A 23954-nucleotide genomic window follows, 5' to 3' on the forward strand; every position below is an offset into this window, starting at 1 on the left:
TACCTATTTTCACCATGGCACTGTGAGCTCGCCGAGGGCAGGGCAGGCTTTGTTTCTTCTCTCTCACTATCATAAATCACCACGTAAGGGAATGCCCACCATTAAATCTTTGGTGAATGAATGAATGAATATGAGAAACTGGGCCACAGTCCATGCCTCTTGAACTCTGGCGTGGTGTTTTTCCAGCACAATCTCAGCGTCCTCATCTGTCAACGAGGAAGGGTAGCCGGAGTGAGCTGGGCTCCACCAGCAGTTCCCAGCCCTGGCTGTACATTGGAATCTCCCTGGTGGTTTTAAAAAATACCCATGCCTGAGCCACATCGATTAAATCAGAATTTTGCAGGTGAAGCTGGGCCTGGGGATTTTGCTTAAGCTTCCCACGTTAAACTTCTTATGCAGAGCCAGCATGGGAACTGGGTGGATGGATTAGACTGACTGCCAGTGTCCTTCGCTATACAGAGTGCCATAAATCCAAGAGTCTGGTGTTTCATGCCTGTCCCGGGGAACAAGCTGGTTTAAAAGCACAAAGAGTTGCCAGTCACCCTCCACCTCCTCAATGGCCACGGTTAATTTCTCTGTCATCTCTGAGCCACTAGAAACTAGAACTCTACTTTCCCTGCAACTAGCCATGTGTGGCCTGCCTTTGAATGCTGATCCAGCCTCTCTGCCACGTGGCAGGGAGATCCCCCGGGGCTGGGAGGCTCCCATCACACCTGGAAGATGTGAAGAAGTAATGTGGGTAACGTCCACTGGGGTGGCAGCAGGAAGTGAGCTGATTTACAGCCCTGGCTTAATATCTACGAGGCTAAGAGGCTCCTGCTCATCACCTTTTAATGTTTTTAAAGGGCCACTGACTGCGTTTCAAACCCTGGAAGGCAATCTTCTCTCCCACTGGGAAGAGCATACCGTCAGATGGTGGCCTCTGCTCAATTATTTTACACAAATGATTAACTCCTTACATGTCAGTGGGAAATCCACCGGCTTCTAGACCAGTGCCATTGTTAGACGTCCCATCATTGAGCCTGTGCCCCCCTAGATTCTGACCTTCCGAGACCCTGGGATTTGCTAGAAAGCTTCATTCTCCTAACAGCTGGCCTCTGAGCCCACTTCTTCAATGCACTCTACCAAGTGTGTGAACTTCAAGCAAGACCATTGCCAGTGCAATTATTTTCTCAGTCTCAGGTGCAATTTATGAGAGAGAGTTCAAGAGGAGCACATTTGGCCCAACACAATGACCTATTTTTGTGAGAGGATATGAAGGCACAGATGTATAAGGATATTTAATGTGATGAAGTTCTAGGCAGAAAAATCAGGGCCAAATTTCAAGGCTTCAGGAGGAAGAAGTGAAGGAGCACACTACATTTAAAACATTGATAGTTCTTGCCTGTAATCCCAGCACTTTGGGAGGCCGAGGCGGGTGGATCACCTGAGGTCAGGCGTTCGAGACCAGCCTGGCCAACACGGTGAAACCGTGTCTCTACAAAAAAATGCAAAAATTAGCCGGGGTGGTGCACTCCTGTAGTCCCATCTACTCAGGATGCTGAGGCAGGAGAATGACTTGAACCTGGAGGTCAAGGCTGCAGACAGCCAAGGTCATGCCACTGCACTCCAGCCTGGGCGACAGAGCAAAACTCCAGTCTCAAAAAATAATAAATAAATAAATACATTAATAAAATTGATAGCTCTGGCCAGGTGCGGTGGCTGACACCTGTAATCCCAACACTTTGGGAGACTGAGGCAGGCGGATCATTTGAGCCCAGGGGTTCAACATCAGCCTGGGCAATAGAGTGAGACCTCATCTCTACAACTTTTTTTTTTTTTTAATTAGCTGGGCATGGTGGCACACGCCTATAGACCCAGCTACTCCAGAGGCTGAGGCGGGAGGATTGGAGGATTGCTTGAGCCCAGGAGGTTGGGGCTGCAGTGAGCTATTGCAGTGCACCACATTCCAGCCTGGGCAACAGAGCAAGACCCTGTTTCAAAAAAAAAAAAAAATCAGTGGTTCTCAGTCTCTTATATAAGGGCCTCTCTGAAATGTGAGCAGGCACAATTGCTTAGCCAACTGTTCTCACGAAAGGATCAAGTCTGGTCTGTCCTTATGCCTGACAGCTGGGCCTCCACTGCTGTGTCCTGATAGTTTGGTCTAGTCCAAGCCTATGGTGTCTGAGCCTGCCTCGACTCTGGGTTACTCAGACCCCATATCCACTTGCTAGCTTCTCTCCATCCTTCAAATCCATTTCTTGAACAGCCTTATTGCATGTTCATGCAAGAAAAGGACTGAGATTTCTCTCTCTCCTCTTTTTGAGACAGGGTTTTGCTATGTTGACGAGACTGGTCTCAAATTCCTGGGCTCAAGCAATCCTCCTTCTTGGGCAAAGCCATCCTAAAGCCTCCTCCACCCCAAATTAGACTCACCTGCTCAGTGCTGCTGCTTTATTCTGCAAACACTTCTGTCTGGGGCATTTCCGTGCTATTTTGTAATGTGTGTCTCTCTACACTAAGTTGTGAGTGTCTTAGGGCAGGCAGGTAGATGAGTACTTTATTAATCCTGAACAATCATGATTTTCTGAGCCTTACTATGTGTCCATCATAGGTTCCTGCTCCCATTTCACCCTGGGCATAACCGGGAGAGATAGGTGATATCATCCACTCTTAACAGGTGGCCCGCAGGCTCAGCGAAGCTAAGTGATGTACCAAAGTTGCCCAAGGCCCAGCATTCAGTTGGCGTTCAGTGAAAAGGTGCAATGCCCACCAGTGGAGAAACACAGGATCTGTCCCATTCCCCAGTGCTGGTTCCACTTGGGGGTTCTGTTGATTGGCAGTGTTGTATTTAGACCAATAGAGAGGAAGCCTCGGGTGTCTGGAGCTTGTCTCAACACCTGGCATTTGGTTTCTATCTTGGGGAATTTCAAAAGGAGAAGGAACTTGCCCCTAAAGTAACTTGCTCTTAGCTGGACTTCGTTAAGAAGGAGCAGAGGCCCAGAAAGGTCAATGACTTGCCTAAAGCCCATAGAACACAGGCTGGTATTGGTACTTCCTGGGACCACTTCTTATTCCAGTTTCACTATCATCTGTGTTCTGCAGTGTTGTCCTGCAGCCAGAATCCTGTAAGTGCTGTAGGCTTGAGAGTGGGCTGAGGCACAGGTAATGTCCTGGAGTCTCCTGGATTTGGTACCTGTAGCAGGGGTCTGAGGGACACAGTGTTCCCAGCATCAGTTCCCTCTTCTCCAACCACCGTCCCACTCCTGGCCAATCAGTGTCCTACCACCATCCTACTCCTGGCCAATCAGTGCAGTTCTGGGTCCAGCAGACGTTGCCTCCTAAATCGTCCTTGAATCCATCTACTCCTCTGTTTCCTTTGCTGCCACCTGAATGAGGCCACCATCAGGTCTCCAGTGGGCAGTACCTGCCTCTCATCTAGGGTTGCCAGATAAAATATAAGACACCCTATTACATTTGAATTTCAGATAAACAACCAATAATTTTAATTGGGAGAGTTATTACATGGGAGAGATACTGGGAAAACAATTTGTAGTTTATTTGAAATTCAAAGTTAACTGGATGTCCTGTATTTTATTTGCTAAATCTGGCCACCCTCCCCTTACCTACCTCTTTGCCCCTGCCTTGCCTCCTCCCTGCATCCATCCTTCATGCAGGAACTGGACTGAGATTGCTCTTTCTCTTTTTTTTTTTTGAGACATGGTTTCACTATGTTGGCCAGGCTGGCCTCGAATTCCTGGGCTCAAGCAATCCTCCTGCCTTGGCCTCCCAAAGTGTTGGGATTACAGGTGTGAGCCACTGCAACCAGCCTGGACTGAGATTTCTAAAATACCAACCTGAGATTGTGTCATCTCTTACTTAAAACCCTTTACTTAAAATGACATCCATAGCCCTCAGGATCAAGTCCAAACTGCAGGACACTATGTTAGTGGCTTACAACAGTGGCCCTACCTGGTGCTTCTTTCCCCTGGGTCTTCCAAAGTCCCTCTCTCCTCTGGCCTTGGGCTGTTCCCTCTGCCTGGACACCTCACCCTCATTTGCATCCTAACTTCTCATCCTTCATGTCTCAGCTGAAGCACCACACCCTTCAGGCTTCTAGGACTCTTGCCCCTAGTCCAAGCTATTTCTTCTTGCTGAGCTCTCTTGATGATAATTACCTGTTTAATTAGCTCTACATTGCCAAACTATCAGTGCCATGAGGGAAGAGGCCACTAAGCCCCTTGCACTTAACAAAGGGCCTGGCATACAGTAGGCGCCCAATAAATGCTGCCGAATGACTCATCAAAGCTGCAGAGACTGACTATACAAGGGGTTCAACATCACTTGGGTCTGGGGTGGCTCCTCATCAGCACACAGAGACCCGTAAGGCCAGATAAGAGGCGGTCTCTCGAACTATTGCTTTAGGAAGGCAGCCACAAAGACGATAGCTTCTGGCATCTTTCATGGAGACAGGCCAGCACCACGGTAACTTGATGAGACACACTCCTGTCACACCTAATAAATTTGCCAGCCTGTCATCCTCTTCCCTTGCAAAAAAAAAAAAAAAAAAAAAAAGAATAATCTGGAAGTGAACTTAGAAGAACCCTAAATCACACTACATCACAAAAGCTCGAAATCTCAATTCCAGACACATGAAAGAACAGGGGGGAAAGGCTAAGGAATGCTCCCACCAACCCTTCCGGCAATTTAAATGTCGTCTGACTTTAATGATTAAGCTCCTTATCAACTAGCGGCAGCCAGAGGCTTAAAGCTGATTGCAAGGTAAGAACCTGGTGCTTTGGGGGACCCCAGGTCTCTTGCCTCATTGAGGATCCCATTAATCACAGGACTTTGTTATGTTGGCCTTGTCCTTCCAAATGTTCTTCTGGCAAAATGCTCATGGAAAGGCAGATAGCTCTGAGTTTGTTCTCCAGATTAGAGAAACTCCTATGACGTGACAGATTTTATTTTCCCCACTTAAAGAGAAACACATGGCTTCGTGCATTTCCATTTTTCCTCTTCTCTCCTATGTTCCCCCGGATTTAGCTCTTTTGCTTAAAGCCAGATCCATTCATTCCAAAACCCCTTTCCCTTGATTTCTCTGTCCCTATCATTTGTAAATTAATTTTTCCAGAGCCTTAAGCCAAGGTTTTACCCATTCTACTTGTCTGGAGGGTTCCTTTTGAAATTGATTTTTATGAAAATTGATTTGTATTGAGTAAGAGCATCTGAAATACACACACACACACACACACACACCTGCTTGTGTAAGTACTGCCTGGCTAAAGGACACTTACAAAACTGAACCGCTTTCACAAAATTATTTCTTCTGGGAGGAGTGCGGGGTGCTTGTGGGTCTTTTGTTTAGATCCTGCTAGCTCACACAGTAGAATTCTAGTCTTGGAGACTGACAACCTCATTATGTTGCTTCCCACCCCAGCTGAAGAAGTCTTATGGAAGAGAGAAAACTGTAAACAAATGAATCTAAAAACTAAGTGAACTCAATATCTGAGGTTCAGCTAAAAGTTGAACAAGGGAAGCTGGTCCCAAGCCACTGAAGTGTTTAGAAGTGACAAAATCGTGTTTCCTGAGGAGACACAGCTGAGTTTAATAACTGCTGTTTCACACATTAGACAAAGCTGTCAATTCCAAAAGGAAAACAATTGTGAGTGAGATGGAGGCAAGCCAGAGAAGAGAGCAGAAGACAGGGCCTGGGAGTGGGGGTGCTGAGCAGCGTCAGACCCCGGCTCTCGATGGGCAGTCATCCAGGCCATCATCCAGGCAGGACTAACTGAGCAAGCTCCTGGCAGGGCCCATCATTTGGGGCAGCTCAGGGACCTTGATAGACGGCAAGTGGTCTTGCCGCCTTCTCCTTTTTTCTTGGTCTGTCACCCCTACTCAGAGCAGCCATGTGAATGGTCCCCAAACCCCAAAATGCCACCAGGAGAACATGAGGCTACAAATACCCGAGAGTGGATCCACAATGCCCAAAACAATGAAAATGTCCTCCAGAGCCCGCAGAAAAAATGTCAAACAGACCACACAGTGATCAACAGAGTACCTGGTCAGCCAGGCAGAAGAACGGCATTACTATTACTCCTATCAGCAATGGCAGCAACCACTACTGGTTAGTGTTCATCATGGTCCTGGCACTGCGCCAAGTAATCCTTACATCTCTCATCCACTACTTAGAATAGTATAGTCAGGAAGAAGAAACTAACTCTCAGAGAGGGTAAGTGAGTTGCCTAAAGCCTCCCAGCTGGTGAGGGACAGAGCTGAAGCTCAAATTCCGGAGCTGACATCGAAGTCCACCTTGTCACCTCTCCACTGTACCAGTGACCATGCACATTCTGGGGGGGACTAGGGACCATACCATTGAACCCTGTCTCTGATCCTAAGAGGTAACTCCAGTTAGTGGCTGCCTGGCCTCTGCCCTGCGATTTAAGGGGCACAGGGTGAGAGATTCAACCCTGGGTAGTCCTGACAGATGGGCCACCACGCGTTATCTGTCCACAGCCTCAACTCTGATACCTACAAGGAACACAGTTGCCTTCTGTGTTGAAAACCAGTTTAAGAAAGGTAATTTGAAGTTCATCAGTGGTTCTGGCGGGAAAGAAATAATATACATCCTTTGCATGACTTTTCCTTGTAAGTTTGTTTCTTTCCTGAATTTCTACCCTAGAATGCTATAATCGGAAGGTATTCTCTGAGCCCCTTTCCATTCCAAGACCGGCCCCGGTCCTGCAGGCTTTAGGCCACAATTGAAGCCTCTCTTTGGAGTTTCTTGTCTTTTCAGGGGTAGGGTATGGGGTACCATAGCAGCTTTTCTTTTCCCAAGCTTTTCCGAGAACCAATCAGTGGGGCGGCTGCAGGAAGCCAGGGTCTCAGGAGGGAAGGGGCAGCTCTCCCCTCACCCAGGAGGTCCTCCCAGCCAGTGCGCAGCCGGCGCGTCTCACCTGCACGAAGCCCCAGAGCGGGTGGAGCGCGCAGTGCAGCAGCAGCGAGGACCAGCAGCAGCCACGGCCCAGCACCAAGTCCCGGAGGAGCATCTCGGCCAGCGACGCCCGCTCCTGGGGCGAACTGTCAGGAGAGCAAGGCTCGGGTCAGGCGGACACCGCGCGGGCACTTTCGCCGCCGCGCACCAACATACCTCCCATCCCGGATCGGTCGGGCACGCCCCGCACCCAGGGGCACCCTACTAAACCAAGCCTGCACTTACACTCCAGCTTACACCTTCACTGACTCTTCGTAAATCCCAGAATTCACACTCTTTTCTTAGGCATATCCCCAGAACCCCGCACGTACACTTTAGCTCCGCGCACAGCTCCAGAATATGCGTGCATACCTTGGCCCCATGCACACCTCCAGAAACAGCCAAGCACACTTACTGCGCCCCATTAACCCCTAGAAGCAGCCATGTACAACTCACTCTCACTATGAGCACACTTCAAACCCGGCGGGCACTACTCACCCTGTGCGCACACCCACAGAAACAGCCGTGCACACCCACCGACTCCTGCCTGCACCCTCGCTGACCCTGCATGCACGGCACCAAGAAATCTCACGCTGCGTGCACCCTCACTGCCCTGCCGGCCTCATTGCGCACACTGCAACATAGGCACCTCAGTGCGCTGCCCCTTTGCACGCCCCTGCCCAGCCCCGATCCCCCGCTCCCGGGCGTGGGTTCCCCCCACGCCTCCATCTCCGCCCGCACCCTTCTAACGCCTCACGCCACCTTGCCTGGCGGCGGCCCCAGCCGATCCTCAGCTCTGGAAAGAGGTCCGCGTCCCCCCCGCGGCAGCTCTGTTTCCCAGCCGCCGGACAGCCCCCATTTAAAGCCAGCCGCCTCCCCAGTCCCCCGCCCTCTAGGCGGGGCCTCGGTCCTCACCTTGGCGGCTGCGCGGGCGCCCGGGGGCTTCACATGCCGGGGAGGAGCTCCCGGCGCTGGAGCAAAAGTTTGCGCGCCGGTTGGGCCTCCCGGGGCGCTGAGCGGAGGACCAGGAGTGGTGTCCTCGCACCGGGCGCAGGGTGCGGTGGCTCCCGGCTGCGCCTGGCCGCGCGCGGGGCGGGAGGGGCGGCACCCCGCGCCCAGGGCCGGGGCTGGCCGCTGAGGCGGAGACAGAGGGCGGGGAAAGTCTCCTCCAAGCCGCCTGGAGCCGGCCGCGCGAGCCCTCCACGGGCTCGCGTTGGCTCCCCGCCCTTCCTGGTGGCGCCGAGCGGCTGCCCGGGGCACTGGGGTGCCCGAGCTCTCTGCTACCCTCACCCCGGCCCGCGAGAGGAAGCGGCGGGAGGCGCCGGCAGGGAGCGCCCGCTGGGGCAGCAAAGCCGCGGGCGGAGGCGAAATAAATAATGCACGAAAAAGGAAAACAGACGTGAGCCGAGCCAGAGCCTCTCCCGCCTCCCGCCCGGGGCTGCGCTCCCGCCCGCGCTCCCCCCGCCGCCGCCGCCGCCGCCGCCGCCAGCGCCGCTGCAGTGATTCCTCGTCTCCATCTAGCGAGGCTATTGTGTATTGGGCGCTTAATTATTTATTCACCCTGGAGGCCGAGGATTCCCAGTTCCAGGGGGTTTTGGCCTTTGCCTGCGCTTCCCCCAAGCCTCTCCCGAGGCTGCGGAAAGGTGGCGAGGACTGACTTGCGATCCTTTTTTGCGCTGCTTCCTGGAGGACTCTCCCCGCCGCACTCCCCGCAGGCTCGCCAGGGCCCCGGGGCTGAAAGGTGCAGGCCGCCCCTCTCCCGGCCAAGGGCCTTGTCCTCTCCTTTGTCGTCCCAGCAGCAGAAACTCTAGGCTGGGAAGGAAGGAGCTGTGACGGCCCTGGGGAGAACATTTCTACCACTGCTTTTCCTGAACCGTCTGCCAACTCCTCTGTTTGAGGCAAGATTATCAACAAGTCAGTTTCTTCGGTTCTTCGGGAAGTAGCCTGCTTACATCTCTTTCAAACAAGCTGTGCCTAGCAGCATCCCAGGCATGGCGCGGCCGCTCTGCTCTTGTGGTGAAAGCACTTTGCAAGCGCTTTGACTGATGGGGGGCGCCTTCCAGAAGGACCTCAAGGCCTGGACGATCCTATTTTTAGGTTGGATGAGAGAACCAGGGGCTTAAGACACAGAGCTGAGGGTCAGATACCGCGGCGCATGCATGGAAGAAACATTTACTGAGCGCACCTTTTCCCAGTATTTGGACACCCTTGAGTCACTCACTATAAACACACACTATAAACTGCTGGTTTGCAGAGTATAAACCGCCTTGCGAGCCAGCTTTCAGAACGATGTCTTAGCGGCCTCCTTCATGCCAGAGCGCTGCCCCAAGGCTCTTTGCCACATAAATGCTGCAGATTGCACCTCAACCAGCAAGATGCAGGGACTAATGTGAATGAGACCTTGTTCCTTTCCCCGCAAGAATTCAGGGGCCTGTCAGGGAGATGGATAAAACCAACAACTGCACTGTGCACTGGCATGTCACTCTCAGCTGCCCTGAGAAAGGGAAAGACTGAGGAATGGAGGGTGGGTTGAGTAAAGGCTCCTAGGAGAGGGTGCCTTGCTGGGAGCAGGGGAACATCTCAAGCATTGGTAACCCTTTGTGCAAAGAAATGGAAACATTTGTGGGGCTGGGCGCGGTGGCTCACGCCTGTAATCTCAGTACTTTGGGAGGCCGAGGCGGGTGGATCACGAGGTCAGGAGATCGAGACCCTCCTGGCTAACACGGTGAAACCTCGTCTCTACTAAAAATACAAAAAAATTAGCCGGGCGCGGTGGCAGGCACCTGTAGTCCTAGCTGCTCGGGAGACTGCGGCAGGAGAATGGCATGAACCCGGGAGGCAGAGCTTACAGTGAGCCAAGATCGTGCCACTGCACTGCAGCCTGGGCCAAAGAGCGAGACTCCTTCACACACACACAAAAAAAAAAAAGAAAAAAAGAAAAAGAAAAGAAAAGAAATGGAGACATTTGTTCAATCCTTCATTCCATATGTAGCCTCCATGGGCACCTGCTAGGGACCAGACACAACACTTGATGCTGGGTAGAAAAGAGAACAAGAGGATATCTCACTGGGGGTGGGATAGGATGGAGGGAGGATGGGAAGAAGATGATGGGGTAGGGACTTTCTAGGTGACTCATCAACAGTCTGGAGAAATGAAGCCGCTATTGGTCAGCTGAGGTCAAAATAACACTGGATATTTTAATGCCTGTCCAGCTGAAACAAGTCGTGGTATTTTGCTTAGCACAATCTTTACATTTGACAACAGCCCCTGATGTTTATATCCGGAGTTTTTTGCCACTTACAAATGTTATTTACACCACATATTAATTCAGGTCTCACAACTCTGTGATGTAAGTGTAATTGTCTTGTGTGAACAGTTCAGAGACCTTTGTGCCTGAGCCAGAATCACACAGTGGCTCACCGGGGAGTCAGAAATACTAGCCCCCAACTAGAGGCTCAGGACTTTGGGAGAACTTAGGTAAGTTTTGTGCATTGGAAAACCTGCATTGTCCAATCTGGTCTTCCATATTGCTGTAGTGGACCTAATCTATGCACCTCTTGAGGGTCACCTGGTGTAGATCACCCAATTCTGTCGCTGTTCGGGGTGCCATTTGTAGCCTGCACGGACCTAGGGGGACTGAACAAAGCGGGGGCAAATGTGGGAATAAAAGGCAAGAGACAAAAGAGTATATTTGGAAGAAGGGCTCGGGGGCACCTTACCTCGAGTGGAAAAGGGCCCTGAGCTTTACGCAGCCATCTGTATTTATTAGGCCAAAGAGATAGCAAAGGGGAGGGGGTGTGATTGTCCAGTAATTGTCAGTTGGCTGGCTGGTTCACACCAGGCTTGTGAGACTGCATCCTTTGAGTAATAGGCGCTAGATTTTCCAGTAGATAACTTCAAAGAGCCCTGCGCCAGGGACCCTCAGCAATCCTTCTGGTGGCAGGGCAGTGTGAGTTTGCCCACATCCTGCATTCATGATAAACAGTTTGCTGTTTGATCATATAGCCTCCAGCGGAATGCTGAGTTGGTCACATCCTATGGGCCTTCGACTCCCGGCAACCTGGCCCCACATCTTGCTGACCTTCCTGTCAGCTCCCTTAGAGTGAAGACCAGGCTCTGTCACAGGCCTCTCACGCCATGAGTGGCCTAGGGAGGACATGGATCCTCTCACCCTTTTCATTCAGTTGGTAACCCACACCATGGCCACATGAGGTCTGCCTACAGGGGCCAGATACATCTACTCAGAAATATAGGGGAGTTAAAGCTTGGGGCACATTTTGACCAGAGAAGGACAACAGATGGAAGGGACCCAACATATGGAGTGCAGTGGTTCCATTTGGCTTGTCAGGGAATGTCCAGTAGGTGCAATTGAGCAACTGGCTGTGTTTGCTTCTAAGGATGTGACCAGCTCAATAATGTACAACTTGGTGGCACACTTCTATAGTCCTAGCTACTTGGGAGGCTGAGGCAGGAGGAGCCCTTGAGCCCAGGAATTCAAGAACAGCCTGGACAACATCATGAGACCCTGTCTCACAAAAAAGCACAACTTTCTATTAGCTTCCGTCCTCCCTGCTTCATTTCCTTTTTCTCTTGTGTCTGTTGCCCTAGGATTGTATCCCTCAATAAAGTATTAGCAGGCAGCATGATTGCTTAATACTCTGTCTCCTAAGGAACAGGGACTATTGCTACCACAAATGGTCCTAAAAAGTAGACCTTCAGGATGGGATGTTGGAGTTGAAGTTCTCTTCCATCTATAATAGGGGCCCCACTGCTGGGCCATAGCTGGCATACAGTGATATTACAATTCCTAAAGCTGCACCTGCTGCTAATTGGAATGAGATGCAGGTGGAAAATAAGGCTTTATGAGATCAAATGGCCATTGCATTTGGGGTTAAGTGGCTTTTTCTGATGGTAGCGGAGGTACTGCAAAGAGAAAATGATAGACTCAGGAAAGGTATCTACCAGTGTAAGGCATGCTTTGAAATGAAAACTTTAAGGACACTCCTGACATCTGCAAGACAGACTGCACTGAAAATTAAGCTTGGGGGCTGATTATAAGGTGACAGAACTGAAAAGGAGACTAGATATGCAGCCATGTAGATGTCTTATGTCCAAGTCAGAGCTCTAAGAAGGAAAGGATTGGAGCTGGTGACCTGGAATGGAGACTTTTGGGTAAACAAACCTGAAACTCTGGACCCCGATCTCCTTGAATCCTCTGTCAGGTAGAAGCAACTCTTCCGCTTTTTAGAACAAAACAGCTCTTCTTTGCCTGGGGATGACAATGACCTCATTGAAGCAGGAACCTTGCAAGATAGTACTTGCTTTAATGACAACAGCCTGCGGTAAATACGTGAGATGCCAGAACTTCTTTTCGGCACAATAAGAAGAAAAGGACCAGAAGGCTCAGAGGTGTGAATATTAGAATCATAAGACCTGATAATCTACCACTGGCCTATGTTCCCTGGGATGGCCCAGAGAATCTTCCCTTCATTGAAACAGAAAAAAGAAGTCCTAATGAGCCCATCAGCACCTTTGAGAAATTCAGTGGTGGCTGTCTTCTGAAGGCTGGGTTCGATGATGGGAGATGGTGGGGAAATGGACTCTCTTGGATCAACAGCAATCAATGTAATGGTAAAGGCCAGGTGGCATAATGTCATGCCAGACAAAGTGGGCATAACTACATAATGGAAAGGAAGGCCAGAGTGGCAAACAGGGTGCCTGGAGCCATAGAAATCTATGTTAATGGCTGACAGATCATGATGTAATGGGGGGGAGACAAATGGGGAGCTAACAGGGGTGTTGCTTGACTTGTATAAATATATACTTTTTTAAACTCTAGAGTGTAAGAACAGAAAGATGACATCTACTGCAATGGAAATTATCTAAGATTGTTCAGAGCCCAGAGCCTGTGATTAAAGGGGAGGCTGGATTTCCGAAGCAATAAGTCGGCTATGAACATTGGCAACCCAGCATGTGATAGAAGTGGTATGTACAGGGCCAGACTTGAGCAGGTCTAGAAGGAACAGGTAAATTGCCTCAACAGCTGGTCCAGATTCTCATGTCACCCACCTCTGTTGAAGCTCTTCCTCAACTTACATGTTTAGCCCCAAATGGGAGTTCCATGTGATAGTCTGATGGAGGAGGAAAGCACCAGGGCCTCGTTTACACGCAGCTCGACGTGGTGTATTGGTGCTAGTTGGGAATAGATGACTGCTGTGTTACCTCCCATTCAAGGGTAGGAGAGGTGGCCCGAAGTACAGACACACACAATCTCCTGTGCGGGAGTAAATGGCTGGGCTAATCATTTTGGGACATGGAAAGAACAAAAATGAAAAGCCAGGGGCATGGAGGTCAAGTAAACAGTAAATGATGAATTCATGGGAGTGAGCACAAAGGGTATGGGGCTTTCTGCCTCGTGTTTGTCTCTCCAGAGAGCATCTGTTGCCAAGGAGACTCCTATAGGCAGCCGGACAGGATGACCCAGCGCCTCTTTGGCTATCCCAGGGCTTCCTGTAGTGATGAGATGTTCCACTGAAGGCTCAGCTGTGACATCAGCTTAGACACAACAGCTGGTGGGGTTGGAGCACTGCTCTCCTGGACGTAGTGTGAGTCAATAGATGTGTCTCTGATAGAATATACAAGTCTAGGAACAAAGGAGTGGAAGTAGGATGGGCTCGTCTCTCTGACTGCCAGCAAGAAACCTGCAGAATCTGTGCTTCTTGTTCCTGCAAACTTAGACTTAGAAGAGTCAGAGACCCTGGCTTATAGAGGGTAAAACTTCCACTAATGAACACAGTAAGGGTTCCACTAAATTGGAAGTTGTGACAGTGACCTGGGCGCCTTGGGCTCCTCTTGCCAGTGGAGCAGCAGAGAAAGAAGGATTTGCTATACTGATGCACGATAGTACTTCATTACCATGAGGAGCAAGGGCTGGTGTTACATAGTGGGTGAAGGAAGAGTATGTCTTGTGCTCTGGACTGAACCGTGTCCCCCAAAATGCATCTGTTGAAGTCCTACCCCCAATGTTAGGGGTTATTTAGAGATATTAAGTATGTTTAGAGAGGGAGTCTTCAGGGGGTAATTAAGGTTAAATGAGGTCATAAACGTGGTGCCCTATCCACTAGGATTGTTGTCCCTCTAAGAAAAGGAAGAGAGAACAGAGCTATCTCCCTGTCTCTGGGTACTCAGAGGAAAAGCCATGCGAGGACAAAACAGCCATCCACAAGCCCGCAGAAGAATCCTTACCAGAAGCTGGCCCTGCTGAACCTTGATCTAGAATGCCCAGCCTCCAGAACTGTGAGAAAATTAATTTCTATTGGTTAAGCCACCTAGCTTGGGGTGTTTTGTTACAACAGCCTGAGCTGACAAATACATCTGGTTGTATGGGATTCATGGGGTATTCTCTGTTCAGAGAGAGCCATGAACAGGCAATTACAACATCCACAGATCCTCCAGGTGAGAACCCCAGACCCACTGAAGAGTTGACCCTAGAAATCTAGAATGGAAGGTCGGAGTGGGTGGAAGATGATGATTGCCAATTATGGCCCTAGGACCAGCCACAGCAGCGGGACTCTAGCTTCCTTTGCTAATCTTTTTATGTCTGTTTAGGAAGTTTCAATTGATCACTTAAAAAATTGGACTTGCACCCTCACTCTCAAATTGAGGGCATTTTGTTCTCAAGTTAGATCCAAATATCACAGGAAGATGGGGTGGAGGACTCTGAATAGCACAAGGGGTGGACTGTACTGGGCCCCATCTATACGCTTCCTGGATTTACCTGGCCTTACCTGCCTCCTCTTCTGCTCAATGCAGAGGGCAGCCACCACCACTGTCCCATCTCCTAACACCACTGTCTGTCGCAGCCTCCCCCAGGTGAGAGCTGACCTTCAGCCCGGCCTCCATCATGTACACTGTGAAAAGGGCCACGGGGCAGCAGGGGCCAGGCCCAGATGACTGGAGTCATGGAGAACCTGCAGAATCTGTGCTCATCCCTGCAACGTTAGACTCAGAAGAGTCAGAGGTCCTGGCTTGTAGAGAGTACAACTTACACTAATGAACACAGTAAGGATTTCACTATACTGGAAGCTATGACTGTGACCTGAGTGTCACAGGGTCCTGACCTAGGACCTAACACCAATCCTATACTCAGATGATTGAGTATATTCCTCGCACCATGGGGAAGGGGTCTGGCTTGCCCAGTAGCTGTCAGTGGGGACCAAGGACCATGACCTGAATGTGGAGGAGGGTTAGCTTCCTGAGGGATGAGCTTTGATCAATGACAGACAGGGTCTGAAAAGATCTGGTGGATTATTTATCTCCCTTTCTCCATCCGTATGGCTTACTGACATATGTCTTGTGTGACCAAACAACTGGCTGTGTTCCCTGGCAAAACTGTGGCCACTTCAGCACCACACGTGATGTGCTTTCCTTCCTTCCTTGCCTTCTTTCCCAATTTTCCCTGCTTTTTCTAACCTGGGATTGCCCCCCTGTAAGATATGCTGCTACATGAGCTTTGCTTCAGGCCTCCTTTTCTAGGGAACCCAGGCTTAGACAGGTTCTTAGAGGTTTCCTGGGCTCCAGAGGCTATGGCCACGTGCATAAAATGAAGTGGAACACCATGGCAACCAGGATATTTTATGCCCGAAACATCTGTATAACTGTGGATAATTGAAAGGGGAGGCTCCTTAAGAATCCAGATGATTTTCCTTGGCCTCCACTTTTTTGTGAATACAGGCAGGTTCTAGGTGGGGAGAGTTTCATGCTGGTTGGGAGCATGGACTCGAGTCAGACTGTCTGGTTCTCACTAACTATACAATCTTCGGGGAATTTTCTAAACTTTGAGGCCTGACTCTTTTCCCCTTTCTATCAGGGATTAGAATAGCATTTATTAGATATAATTAGATCACAGAGTTCCTGGAAGGATTAGCTGAGATATTTCATATAAACACTTAGCCTGGCACAATGTAACTGTTCACAGGAAAAAAAAAAAGTCTATCTCTAAATATCTTGAAGGATAGAGGGGCAAAGATGCCTCCCTTTTGCAAGAATACTAATTGGCATCAAGGATCTTGATGAGCAAAACACAAAGAAAATGAAGAAAATGACCAGTAAAGGAACAGTTATTACTAAACCTTAAAATTATGAAGGCTGATTTTTTTTTTAATGCTGCAACTAAACATAGAGTTATTTTAAAAGACATTGGTGTTATCCAATTTGTTCATTACCTGAACTTGAATTAAAGTTACTTGTTAGTTCCATGTTTTGTAGGTCAGCTGTGAATCTGTCCAGAGAGGATATTTTCCTGATTGATCAGGTGTGGGGGAGGGGGAACCCCAAGTCTCTTCTGGGATTCATCCAAGACGTCACTTGTCCTTCTGAGGTTTGTCCCTCACCTCCATCAGTATTCTAAGAGCTGAGCAGGATTCACTACCCGGGCTTGTGTGGACAGATCTGCCTTGCCCCAAACTGTGAGTTAGTTCTTTCCCCAACAATACTTTGGTCCAAATCTCTGAAGCTAGATATTTGGGCAGGGAGGTGGGGGGCAGGGGGAGTCAGAAAGAAGCCCAGATTTTTAACTTCCCTTTAAAATGATCCGTGTCTCCTCTGTCTTGTGATCCTTCCTGAAACCCTAAAAGAAGGACCAACATTTTGAAAAAAACTTGTCAAGTCTGGGCTTGCTTCGTGGCCACAGCCTGGCTCGTTACCATTTTCCTACGTCAAAAGAGAATCCAGACAGATCTGATCCAAGAGAACATTTGGTGGGACTGCTTGGCTAGCCGCTCCTTTGGCCAGAACAGTTAAGTCCAAATGCCAGCCCAGCTGGGAGAGCCAGCTCGGTCTCTTTGATTCCGCTGAACACCAATACACGCTGGGTCACGCAGAAGCTGTGGGAGGAAGGAGATGGGTCCAGCTCCCCAAGACCTCACCTTCTAATAGAGGAAGGAGAAACAGAGCTAACCCAGAAACTGCAAATAGGACCATTTCCCTTTCTTGCTGAAAACTCCCCAGACGTCCCAACCTGGACAACATGGCAAGACCTCATCTCTACAAAAAATAAAAATAAAAAAATTAGCCAGGTACAGTGATGTGTGCTTGGGAGGCGGAAGCAGAAGGATAGCTTGAGCCTGGGAGTTCAAGGCTGCAGTGAGTTACAGTCATGCCTGTACTCCAGCCTGGGTGACAGAATGAGATCCTGTCTCAAAAAAATTAAATGTAATTTTAAAAAATCTTCCTGGAAGACTGTGTAACACAGCACATGAGCACCCAACCCTGACACTCCACCCATTGCCCCGTCTACCTTGACCTGCCGTTCCTCGCTGGCGCCTTGCCATTTCCCACCTCCCTGCCCTTGCTCCTCTCCCTAGAACCCCTTCCCCTCTTGTCATCTTGGCTAATTGCCACACAGCCATCCCAGACTCCCTTCTCTGGATCCTCCCCACCCCTCCATCATGGCACCTTATCACACTGGACTCTGTTATGACAGCATAACATATTGTTGGCAGGGAGGTGGCAAGCTGTGGTGTTAGTAGAAAGAAATCCGATTTAGATGTTGCTTGAATCTGGGTCCAATCTGGGACGTTCCCTTAACCTTTCTGAGACTCAGTGTCCCTAACTATAAAATGAGGATGCTGATATGTGCCTTGCTGGGCTGTAGTGGGGAATATTAGAAGTAATGCACGTCAAGCTTTGAGCCCAGCAGGTCGGGGGAAATCACGTCCACTTTATCTAATTGCACTTCTGTCTGGGGTAGGGGCTTTTTAAATTTCTCTTTGAGTTCAGACATCTGGCAGCACCCAACGTGTAGTAGGAGCTCCGTAAAGAATTGTGAGCGACTGCTAAAGCGTCATTAAATGAATAAGCCCAGTGCTACCACACCTCTAGGGAAGGGGCTCCCTCACCTCTGGAACCCCACCTGCTCCATATCTGCTATTACTCTTACTCTAGACTCCTTGCTATTTCTGAAACCCTCAAGCCTGAGTCTGCCTTGGGTCCTCAGCCTGGGTGTTCCCTCCTCCTCGAACGCTTTTCCCCACAGATGGGCAGGGACTCCTCCCTCCCTCTTTCAAGCCTTGGCTTACCTTACTTTTTCTTTTTTTTTTTTTTGAGACGGAGTCTCGCTCTGTCGACTCCAGGCTGGAGTGCAGTGGCTGGATCTCAGCTCACTGCAAGCTCCGCCTCCTGGGTTCACGCCATTCTCCTGCCTCAGCCTCCCGAGTAGCTGGGACTACAGGCGCCGGCAACCTCGCCCGGCTAGTTTTTTTTTTTTTTTTTTTTTGTATTTTTAGTAGAGACGGGGTTTCACCGTGTTAGCCAGGATGGTCTTGATCTCCTGACCTCGTGATCCGCCCATCTCGGGCTCCCAAAGTGCTGGGATTACAGGCTTGAGCCACCGCGCCCGGCCTACACGTTACTTTTTCAACAGGACCCACCCTGACCATTCTATTTGAAATCTCAGCCCACACCACAATCCCATTCTCCTTACTTTATTTTATTTTTCTCTTTAGTACTTATTGCTTCCCAATTACACACTTAATTTTACTCATTTCATTTGGTTATTGTGTGGCTCCCCTCACTAGAATGTAAGCTCCATGAGGGCAGGGGCTTCAGGCCCCTTTGTTCATTGTCTAGAGCAGTGAACTGTTCATTGCCTAGAGTAGGAATGCTTTGCATTCCTCAACACATGGCCTCCGCCCACCTCTGGTTTTGGTGGCAGCCATGATGGACAGTTCCTCTGGAGGCCCCCACCCCAACCTCCTGCCGTGGCTTCTCTCTGCTCTTCTGCCTGAGAGCTGAAGAAACCCACTTAGCAGGCAAAAGCAGAAATGTAGGAGGTGACACCTCCAGAGTTGTCTGAACAATAGGGCGGTTCTGAGGGGGCAGTTCTACGCCTCACTCTACACAGTTCTTTGGGGGTCCCCCAAAGGGGACTGAGGTCCCATCACCCATAGCAGTAACTGGCTCCTTAACACAAACTGATCTGGCCTCCCCTGCCCTGGCTTCTTCTCCCTTCTTCCTGCTTCTGGGCTCACCTCCCAAACAAATCACCTACACCAAAGCCCTTGTCTCATGCTCTGCTGTTGAGAGAACCCAAACAAAAAGGCCAACCACCATACTCCAGAAGCCTAGGGCAGCGCCTGACCTACAGTGACCGCCTGGTACATATTTGTTGAAGGAATGAATGGAAATAGGGTGATTTACAAAGTTCTACATTATGTGTCTAGACTTATGATTACATGTTTGAGTGGCTTTTTCGTCATAGGGAGACCTTGCCGAACTCTGTGTCTTTTTGTTTACAATAGGATTTTCATGGAATGGCCTCTGCCTGGAAACCTGTCTGGCTCTGAGCTTTGTAGATATTTCAGGGAATGAGGGTTTTGCCATTTACTTTAGTCAGAAATGTCAGAAGCATCCAGGAGCTTGAAGATCTGCAGCTCACACCAGCACTGAGCAGCCCAGCACACAGCTGTTCTCTGTAACTTTTCCAGGAGCACACCTTTCTCAGCGCCTGATGTAGAAGGATTCACTTGGCTGGACAGTCCCTGATTTATGGTTGCGATAACTTTGCTTATTTAGGCATTCAACAAACATGGAGAGAATGCAGATTCTGTGCCAGGCTGTGGGTACTGGGGATCAGAATTGCCTGAAACAGGGGCCCCGCCCTCTCTTCACTAGCTCCGGTCCGATGGGGAAGACAGAAGGAAAGAGCTACTTATAATATGTATGGTGTGGGACAGAAGTGAGCGCAGGTTGCAAGCACACCGGAAGAGCCCGATGCTTTCAGTGTCCTGGCGCAACTATACTTCCTGCTTGAGGTTGACCAAACCACACATTTTGCAGTTGTCACCTCCTGCCTTTGCACATGCAGTTTCCTCTGCCGGGAAGACTTTGCCCTCTGCCTTCGTGGCAAAGTCCTAGTCATCCTTCAAATCCAGCTCACATCACTCTGCCCAGGAAGCACCCCCTCCCTTAGCCCAACATCACACCAAGCCGACCCCGTCTCCTCTGCTCTGTGAGCAGTCTGTGTCTAGGCACTTGTACGGCGGCCCTTCTCAGCCTCCTGTGTGATTATGAAATCGATGAGGAATTCGGAAGCCGATGATTTAAGAGAAAAATTTGTTGACTTTGGCGTCAAACAGAGCTGGATCTGAGTTTCTCCTAGTACTGGTGTTTCCTGGCTGTGTTCTTGGGCACACCCGGAGGACAGAGCAGGGACATACAAGAGACAAGGCTGCAGAAGGCAAAGACTTCACTGCGGTGGACCATGTGAGCCATCCTCAGAAGACATTTGGAATGATTTCTGGGGGCAGTGGAGAGGCACTGAACAGTTTTAAGCAAGAGAGTGGCATTGAGTATTTGTGTTTTATGAGGACCATGCTGGCAGTGTGGAGGAGGAGGGGTAGGGTCAAGCGGGTGTGGTAGATAGAAGGCAGGTGCGCTGAGTGCTGGCTGAGAGACTGGACTTTGAGGTCTAGGTTTGAATGACAGCTTCTGTCTAGCCATGTGATCTTGGGCAATCCACTTAAATCCCCTGAGCCTCAGTTTCTTCATTTGTAAGATGGGAATAATAATGTTACTTGCTTTGCCTAGGAAGATCACAAGAGAACATAAATGGGAATGGGTTTTGTAAACTTTAAAATACCGTGTAAATACCAGACATGATCCATAATGCCTAGAAAAGAGACTTAAATATGATAGAAGTTTATTTCTCTCTCTGGTAAAAGAAAGTCTAGAACTAGTGGGGTGCTCCACAGAACAGGGGTCAGGCTCTTTCTAGCTTGTCGATCTGCCATCCTCACCACATAGGGTTCTTTACACCTCATGGTCCAACATAGCTGCTCAAACTCCAGCCATCATATCCACATTCCAGCTGGCAGAAAAAAAGAAGAGAGAAAGGAAGGTCCATTCCTTCCTTTAAGAGCACTTTCTGCGAGTCTGAAATGACACTTTTGCTCACATCCTATTGGCCTGGGCATAATCACATGATGACACCAAGCTACAAGGGAGGCTGTGAAACACATTTCTTATTGAGGGCAACCATGTGTCCAGCTTAAAATCAGAGGTCCCATTCCTAATGAATTAGAGAGAGATGGATGATGCTGGGGACAACCAGACACCTAGCAATTTCTGTTGCATCTTTTAATGATTTGCACTGTGGCGCTTCAGTCATACTCCAAACAGAGACACTTGCCTCCTTGGGGGGACTTTAAAAAGCCCCCTCTCCCCCACTGACAAAATCATGATGAGCAAAGACAGAGAGTAGCCTAGTGGAGCTTAGGTCAGAAAGGTGGGGGCCTGAGGGCCCCACAGCAGCAGTTGGCCAGGGTAGAACACTGGGAGAGAAGCAAAGGCTTTATACCAGCCTTCTCATGAGGACGCTGAGCATTGAGAGATGGGGGAAGAAACCTCTAATCAAGAAGCAGCCATCCCATGCAGACGGTGTGGGACCAGATGACTCGGACCACACAGGGCCGTCTTCCTGGAAGACCAGAGCCTTTCTCTCAGCCTCTCTGCATATCCTTTGTGGATGGAACAGAAGGCTGGGACCAGACACCCTTAGACCTCCCCTGCACCCATGGTCCATACCTGGAGCATAGAGAATGTTTTTAAAGCGCCCCAGAGTAAATAATTCCATCTATGTATTTGTTTCCAGGTTCTTAGAATGCATAGGTCCTACCAGGGGATAGACTTAAGATGCTGATACCCAGAGTAAGTAAATCAGCTGATAATAATGACTAATATTTATTGGCTGTTTACTAAGCACCAGGTTCTAGTCTAAAGATATAACAATATCAACTCCTTAAATCTTTATGGCAACCTTAGAAGGAAACTATGATGATTGCCACCATTTTATAGATGAGGAAACAGGCCAAGGGAGGTGAGGCGGCATGGCAGGCCCAGTGTTTGCCCCCTTGTTGCATCCACCCCTTTGCCATGTGACTTGGCACTGCCCCCTCCTGTGCCTCGATTCTGGGCCCCTGGACCCTGTGTTGGACCAATGGCATGTTGGTGGGTGTGATGCACACAGAGCTGGGGAGTGCTTGGGAGCTGGGTTTGCTTGCTTTTGCTTCTCTGTTCATGGCCATTGTGAAGAATGTGCCCCAGCTAGCCCTCCAGAGGTGAAAGACACATGTAACGGGGTCGAGTGGCTCAGGTCATCCCAGCTGAGGCCACCCTAGCTCGGCCAAGCACCACCAGAACCTCAGGCCTGTGGGCGAGCCCAGCCAAGATCAACAGAGCTGCCGAGCCAACCTGCAACCCCCTGTAGGTGCACGAGCAAGCCCACCTGGACTAGCAGAGCCTGCCTAGACCAAGGGGATCCCACCAGACCAGCAGAGCCTGCCTAGACCAACGGCATCCCACCTGGACCAGCAGAGCCTGCCTAGACCAAGGGGATCCCACCGACTTGTGAGCTAAGTAAATACGTCTCTTCATACACCACTGCAGTTTCGCAGCATGTTTGAAGCAGTAGATCACAGATGAAAGAGATGACATAATCTTCCAGCTAATCGTTGGTACTCCATGATCTCAACCCACACTGTTAGACACTATTCTGTGTTAGGAGTTGGCGACCTATGACCTACAGGCCAAATCTAGCTTACCACCAGTTTTTATATAGCCAATAGCTAAGAATGGTTATGACAGATGAATATTCTTCAGTTTGATAATGGAGAACATTATCTTTAAACCACAATTAGGCAAAATGCTATCCCATAAAAAAGAATTCCATTCTTCTCATTAGTAGACTTATATAATAAAATATTGTACTTAGTTATTATGTTTTAAATTTCATCAGTAATAATTTATCGAAATTTGTTCTGTCTTGTTATGTAAGCATCTACGTAATATCCTTGATTCTGCCTCTTGGCCTGCACAGCCTAAAATACTTACTCTCTGGTCCTCTGCAGAACAAGTATGCTGACTCCTGCTCTTTTTGATGGAGACATTTCATCTTTGAATTTTGTCCTCAAGCCAAGAAATGGAAGGAATCAGACTATCAGGAGCTGGAAAGGCCCTCCGCGGTCTTCTAAACCAAACTCAGTAGCAGAATTTGACCCCAGGCCATTGGTCCCTTGGCCTCCAGCTCTTCTGTTGCTCCCTAGAGAGTCTGATAACAGCTGGATCTGTCTAAAGTCCTCCAAATGTCCAACTGGAGGGTTCTTGGATCCAAAGGCCTCCTTCTCTTTTCTCCCTTCCAAGAGCTCTCACTTGTGAGCATGGATGATTCACCGTGTCTTTCTCCAGCTCTGCCCCAAGCCATCTCACATGAATCTGTGCCGTGTGCCTCTGCGATAATTAAAAAATCTCAGCGTTTAAGACGATTTGTATTGGAGACAATGGATAAATTCTCTCCTGAAGAGTTTCACAATCTGGCCTCATTAGAAAGGAGAAATGGAATGGGAGAATTAAAGAGAAAACTCATCTTTTCCCTGAGTGTGTTAATGAGCTGAGCCGCAGGAGGCCATGTGTAAGTCGGGCTGCAGGCAGCTGTAAATTAAATTTATTACGCGCCAAGGGATTCTAATAAACATTACTTAAAAATAGCAATAGACAGTCATTTGTATTATGTCATGTGACCTGGTTATGGCGACACTTTTGTGCCTCTGCTATTAATCAGAGTTAGTTTGAGAGGCAGTTGGTAAATTCTTCTAGAGCTACTGGCACCTTCCTCTTAATTAAGATTGTTCTGGAAAAAAGCAGGGTGAGTCAAAAATAGTCATAGTGTATATCATTGCACCCTAAAGCTCCTCCTTGCTCATTAAGCGATGTTTATTAGACTTTCCAAGGGGGAAAAACCTAAAAGAAAAGCGTCACTTTGTTTAATAAAATCTCAGACTCTGGATGGTGAGTATTGGAGGGCGATTTCTTAACGGGGAAGTTATCTCTGAGTGCCTTCTGGGAGAAAGTGGAGTTAACCACTGCTGGCCCCACTCCAGCCTCATGGGGGCGCTGCTTGCTCCATACTCCTCTGGCCCCAGGTTGAACCAAGGCGCTTTCTCTTAGA

General features: G+C 49.3%; 1 protein-coding gene and 1 long non-coding RNA gene across 4 annotated transcripts in view; both read right to left on the bottom strand.

Annotated features, from left to right (window-relative positions):
- PRIMA1 (proline rich membrane anchor 1) overlaps positions 1–8297 on the bottom strand; it is a 71162-nt gene extending 62865 nt beyond the window's left edge. For 2 of the 3 annotated variants that reach the window (XR_012416085.1, XM_045396913.3), the window contains exons 1-2: positions 7868–8297; positions 6936–7059 (exon numbers count right to left, since the gene is read on the bottom strand). Coding sequence is in view for 2 of the 3 variants with exons in the window: in XM_045396913.3 (XP_045252848.1) it covers positions 6936–7028 (93 nt within the window). In the remaining variant the exon portion in view is untranslated. Of the gene's footprint in view, positions 1–6935; positions 7060–7714; positions 7785–7867 lie in introns of those variants that run through there. The other variant, XM_045396912.3, reaches the window with a different exon arrangement.
- A 12339-nt stretch (positions 8298–20636) lies between these two features.
- LOC135971681 (uncharacterized) lies at positions 20637–23453 on the bottom strand. Its single transcript, XR_010587936.1, has 2 exons — positions 22841–23453; positions 20637–20819 (listed from the first exon to the last, which is right to left on the bottom strand). It is a non-coding gene; the product is annotated as an uncharacterized lncRNA (long non-coding RNA).
- Between the last annotated feature and the right edge of the window lie 501 nt (positions 23454–23954).

The sequence above is a fragment of the Macaca fascicularis genome, chromosome 7 (assembly GCF_037993035.2).
Source record: "Macaca fascicularis isolate 582-1 chromosome 7, T2T-MFA8v1.1".
NCBI classification, from domain to species: domain Eukaryota; kingdom Metazoa; phylum Chordata; class Mammalia; order Primates; family Cercopithecidae; genus Macaca; species Macaca fascicularis.